Source organism: Ammospiza caudacuta, chromosome 14 (assembly GCF_027887145.1).
Source record: "Ammospiza caudacuta isolate bAmmCau1 chromosome 14, bAmmCau1.pri, whole genome shotgun sequence".
Classification (NCBI taxonomy): Eukaryota; Metazoa; Chordata; class Aves; order Passeriformes; family Passerellidae; genus Ammospiza; species Ammospiza caudacuta.
In genome coordinates this window covers 4251282-4255991 of record NC_080606.1, presented here as the reverse complement: position 1 = coordinate 4255991, position 4710 = coordinate 4251282, and the positions used below count along the sequence as shown (strand labels likewise).

The window sequence follows — 4710 nt, the reverse complement described above, 5'->3', positions numbered from 1 at the left end:
GGAGCGAGGGGGACACGGTTGACATCGGTGCTACCACAGCCGAGCAGGACGTGGGATAAAGGTGACAATGCCCGGCTGCGGGGGGAGGGAATCATCACCCTCGGGAGGGATGGGATCCAGCTGGATCCCGTTATCCCGAGTGGATTCCCCAGCCGGATCCCGTTATCCCGAGTGGATTCCCCAGCCGGATCCCGTTATCCCGAGTGGATTCCCCAGCCGGATCCCGTTATCCCGAGTGGAATGCCCAGCTGGATCCCGTTATCCCGGCAAGGAAATCCCCCGGGATACTCCCATAAAAAGCTCCCGCGCAGCCCCTTTTCCATGCGCTGCCTTCCCTGGGCTCAGGATGGGGTTCGGGAGCCGCTTTGGGGTCGCTCTGCTCTGCTGGGTGTTGGCTCTGGCCGCATCCTCCGATCCCTGGGGTTTTCCCTCGCGGAACTCCGGGATGTGGCGGCTGCGGGGTGACTCCCCCCGGTCGCAGGCGTGGGCTCGGGTGGATCTGTCGCAGCTGCGGGCGCTGTCCCCGCGCCCCGCGGTGGCCGTGCGCTGCCAGGAGGGGCAGCTGGCTGTCACCGTGCGCAGGGACCTCTTTGGCACCGGGCGCCCGGTGCGGGCGGCGGAGCTGAGCCTGGGCACGGCCTCCTGCCCACCCCTGTCCCCGAACCCTGCCCAGGCCTTTGTCACCTTCGTGGCCGCGCTGCACGAGTGTGGCAGCACCCTGCAGGTGAGTGGTACCAGGGTCAGGTGAGGATGTCAGCCCTAGGGGTGCCCTGGTGCAGGTGCTGGTGGGTTTGGGGTGAGCAGTGTCCGGAGCAGGGGTGGATTTTTGGAGTGTGGGTATCCTGGATGAGGCACACGCTCAGTTGTAGATTTGGAATTGGATGCAGGAATTAATGGGATAATGGTCCTGTGGTGCTGTGCCCAAATCCCTCCTTCTTGCTGGTGCCTTGTGGCGATGCCAGCACAAAGCTCTGTGGTGCCCTGTAGGATCAGGAATGTGGCCTCTGTGTCCCAGCAGAGTCCCTGCTGGTGCCAAGTTCGTTTTCCTGATTTCCTCCTCTTCCAAATCCTCCTTCCAGGTGACCCCGGACTCCCTGATCTACAGAACCACCCTGTTCTACAAACCCACCCGTTCTGGCAACCCCCTTATCGTGAGGGCCACCCCCGCCGAGGTCCCCATTGAGTGTCACTACCCCAGGTGAGTGCTGGCAGCTGTCCCCGCCCTGCCACGGCCCCGAGGTGCCGGTGCCAGCCCAGGCAATTCCCATCGCTTCCCTTTAGGAGGAGCAACGTGAGCAGCGGTGCCGTGCAGCCCACCTGGGCCCCATTCCGCTCCACGGTGGCGGCGGAGGAGCGGCTCCGGTTCTCCCTGCGCCTCATGGACGGTGGGTGCCGCCTTGGTGGCCTCGTGTCCCTCAGCTCCGCATCCCTAGTGGCTCCTGGGGACATCCTGGGAGCCCCAATGGAGCCAAACCCACCCCACGGGGGTTGCTGCACCCCCGTGGTGCTGCTGTTGTGGGATCCAAGAGGTCCCACGCTGACCCCATAAGAGGTCCCAAAGTGACCCCGTTCCTTGGGATCTGCATTCCAGACGACTGGAGCAGGGAGAGGCTCTCCAATGGCTTCCAGCTTGGGGACAGCCTCCGTTTGCAGGCCGATGTCACCTCGGAGGGCCACGTGCCCCTGCGGCTCTTCGTGGATCGCTGCGTGGCCACCGCCAGCCCCGAGCGGAGCTCGAACCCCCGCTACGCCTTCATCGACCTGGGCGGGTAAGGCGGGCTCGGGGCTGCCCGGGGATCCCGGGTGGTTCCTCGGGAGCATCCCGGTGATTCCTGCCCTCCCCCAGGTGCCTGCTGGACAGCAGGGCAGAGGACACCGCCTCAGCCTTCGTGTCCCCGCGGCCGCGGCCGGAGTCGCTGCGGTTCCTGCTGGATGCCTTTAAATTCGCCGGAGACGCCGGGAATTTGGTGAGGTGTTGTTGCCATCCCTTCTCCTTTCTCAGTTTATCCATCGCGGGAGAAAAAAAGCCCTAAAGTCTCCAAGACTAACTTGACTTGTAGGGGATGAGCCAAGCTTGATTAACTTGAATTTTCCTTGATTTCCCCTCCAGCTCTACATCAGCTGCCACCTGCGGGTGTCCCCGGCGGGCGAAGCCCCGAATTCCCGGAATAAAGCCTGTTCCTTCAGCAGAGCCAGCGGGCTGTGAGTGTCCCTGCCGCGGGGAGGGGACCGTGCCCGCCCGGGCAGGGCTCACGGGTGCCTCTGTTCCAGGTGGGCACCTCTGGAGGGCACGGCGGCCATCTGCAGCTGCTGCGACACCGGCAGCTGTCCCTCTCCCGGAGCGGATTCCCGGGAATTCCGCGCCCCGGCAGCACGGATGGGCAGGCGCCTGAGGAGGGATGGCTCCGGACAGAGAGGTGTGTCCCCAAGGTGTCCCCTCGGGGTTTGGGCACAGTTTAAGGGCAATCCCGGCTCCTCTCCGGTGTCCTTAGGGAAGGGATTTTAAAAGAAAAGAGGGGAATTTGGGGGGAAAATTCTGTGCAGGTGGGGAGGTCCTGGCACTGTTGTTCGTCCCTGGAAGTGTCCCAGGCCAGGCTGGAGCCACCTGGGATAGTGGGAAGTGTCCTTGCATAGGAAGTGTCGCTGGATGGTTTTGAGGCCCCATCCATCCCAAACCACTCCATGATTTTATACCAACTGTGTCCTTGCATTTAAAACCTTTGGAATTCTACTCTCCTGGTGTTCATCTTTCTGTAATTCCCAAATTCCAGCCTAAAGCAGGAATTCCTCTCTTGGCTACTCATTCTTATCTCTTCCCAGCTGGGCTCTTAGGGCCGACTGAGGCCGATGTCTCTGTGGGACCCCTCCTGATCCTGGAGCCTGCTCAGGGATTCATGAGCCCCTCTGGAAGTCCAGGAGCAGCTGGGAACACCCCCCAAGGTAGTGGTCACTGTGGGGTTGTGTCTCCAGGCCTCACCCAGGGATTTCACAAAGGGATTTTCTGGAGCAATCCCCCAGAACTGCCCTATGTGATCCTTCCCAAAGATTGGCTGGAGGCTGGGAAGCCAATGAACGAGTGCTGAGAGGGTTTTGTCCCTTCCAGGTGCTGCTGGTGGAATTCCTGTGCTGATCCAGGGGCTCCTGCTGGCAGCAGCCACTCTGCTGAGCCTGACTGCCCTGGGAATGCTCCTGTGGATGTGCCGGAAAAGGCTCTGCCCTCCGGGAATGTCCCAGTGATCCCAATAAAGAGAAGAAGCATTTGTCACCTCCTGGTGTTCTCTGTGGGGTGGGAGAGGCCCCAGGTGGCTTTGGGTGGGAATCCATCCCTAGATGGGAAAGAGGTGGGATTGGGAATGTGGAGCTGCTGCCACCTGGAAGGGGTTCCCAAACCTCCAAGCACTTGGGGTTGGGAAGTACAGGTGGATTTTCCAAAGGCTGTGTCCATAGAAAAGAATCCTAAGCAAGGTGTGGCTCCTGTTTTAGGGGTTTATTGGTGTTCTGAGTTTCTAAATGATTTCCCAATTTTGGAATTCCTAATTTCCCTTCTTTATCCAGTGGGATGCAGGAATGATGCTCCAAGATCTCTTGAAGGATGCAAGTGCAGCAGGAATTCTGGGATTTTGGTTGGTTGTAGTGCTGAGTTTGACTTCTTTACAGGGAAAACTTGGAGTAACCTCAGGGATGGGAAAGGGCTGGAGGTGCTTCTGTTTTGCAGGGGCTGGATGGGAATGAATCCCATTGTTTTTATGGCATGTGAGGGCTCTGGGATGAGCACAGCAATGGGATTGTATTCCCTGGGCCATGGCTGGAGCTGGAGATCCCATTCCAGGGCAGCTGCAGATGCTGTGGGTTCTGGGGATGTGTAGGGGGAGGAAAGGACAGCCTTACTTGGGATGGGTGCCCTCTGTGCTCCTCTTCCCCTGGTTTTTGTCTCCAGAGAGCAGCTGGGGACATCCTGGGCAGTGACAAACCTGCTTGGGTAAGCACAAAATCCTCCTGTCGTGGTGGTGTGGTCATGGTCCAGCCTCTGAGGCCATCTCTGCTCCATACAGGTGGAAGGCAGGACTGAGATTTGCACTCCTAAATGTGCTGGTTAGAGTTCCATAAACTAACCACCAGCTCAGATCCACCTGGCTCTTCTCCTGTGACAAAACTGCCACAGTCAGTAGAGTGGTAGATTCAATTACTGGCATGGAATAAGATCTTCTCCAAGACATTTTGAGGATTGAGCATCCAAAAATTGGTATCATTGGAGTAAAAGATAGAGGAACAGTTAAACTGCATGAGAGAGGAACTGAAAAATGGTAAAGAAAAGGGAATAATATGCAAGATGTTGTAAATGTGTTTGGAAGCAGTGTGTCATTGTAAGGAATACAAAGAAAAGGAAATGAGAATGTTACAAGATGAGTTTGAACAAAGAAAGTGACAAAAAGAGCTGTTATCTCTGTGAACAGAACAATTGCAGAAACAACTGGGGTGGGAGGAAGGAAAAAGAGTGGAGGACAAATTAGAATTTATGGTCTGATTTATTAGGTTCCATAAAGATCCATTAGTTAACTGCATGCCCAGATGATTGGGATGGAGATACATGGAAGAGATCCTGACTGGGAATTCAGGGATGAGAGTAGTGAAGAGAGTGAATTGTAGTTTAAGGTGGCCCCTCTTACTAAAATTGAGGTGTCCCTTGGGGCCCACAGGGCTAAGCAAAGA

The 4710-nt window shown here is 57.3% G+C and overlaps 1 protein-coding gene across 1 annotated transcript; it reads left to right on the top strand.

Annotated features, from left to right (window-relative positions):
* The first annotated feature begins 346 nt into the window (after positions 1–346).
* LOC131564025 (zona pellucida sperm-binding protein 3-like) lies at positions 347–3263 on the top strand. The gene is made up of 9 exons (XM_058814283.1): positions 347–724; positions 1080–1198; positions 1282–1385; positions 1592–1769; positions 1847–1967; positions 2111–2202; positions 2272–2417; positions 2821–2940; positions 3104–3263. Exons 1-9 carry the CDS (start codon positions 347–349, stop codon positions 3235–3237), a joined length of 1392 nt encoding a protein of 463 aa, XP_058670266.1. The 3' UTR covers positions 3238–3263.
* The last annotated feature ends 1447 nt before the right edge of the window (positions 3264–4710 follow it).

Bases quoted from the DNA above. Each gene is read 5' to 3' on its own strand.
- LOC131564025 (XM_058814283.1), top strand. From the start codon at position 347: ATGGGGTTCGGGAGCCGCTTTGGGGTCGCTCTGCTCTGCTGGGTGTTG. The intron at 1,386-1,591 runs GTGGGTGCCGCC...TCTGCATTCCAG, and splicing joins CTCCCTGCGCCTCATGGACG to ACGACTGGAGCAGGGAGAGG. The intron at 1,770-1,846 runs GTAAGGCGGGCT...GCCCTCCCCCAG, and splicing joins GCCTTCATCGACCTGGGCGG to GTGCCTGCTGGACAGCAGGG.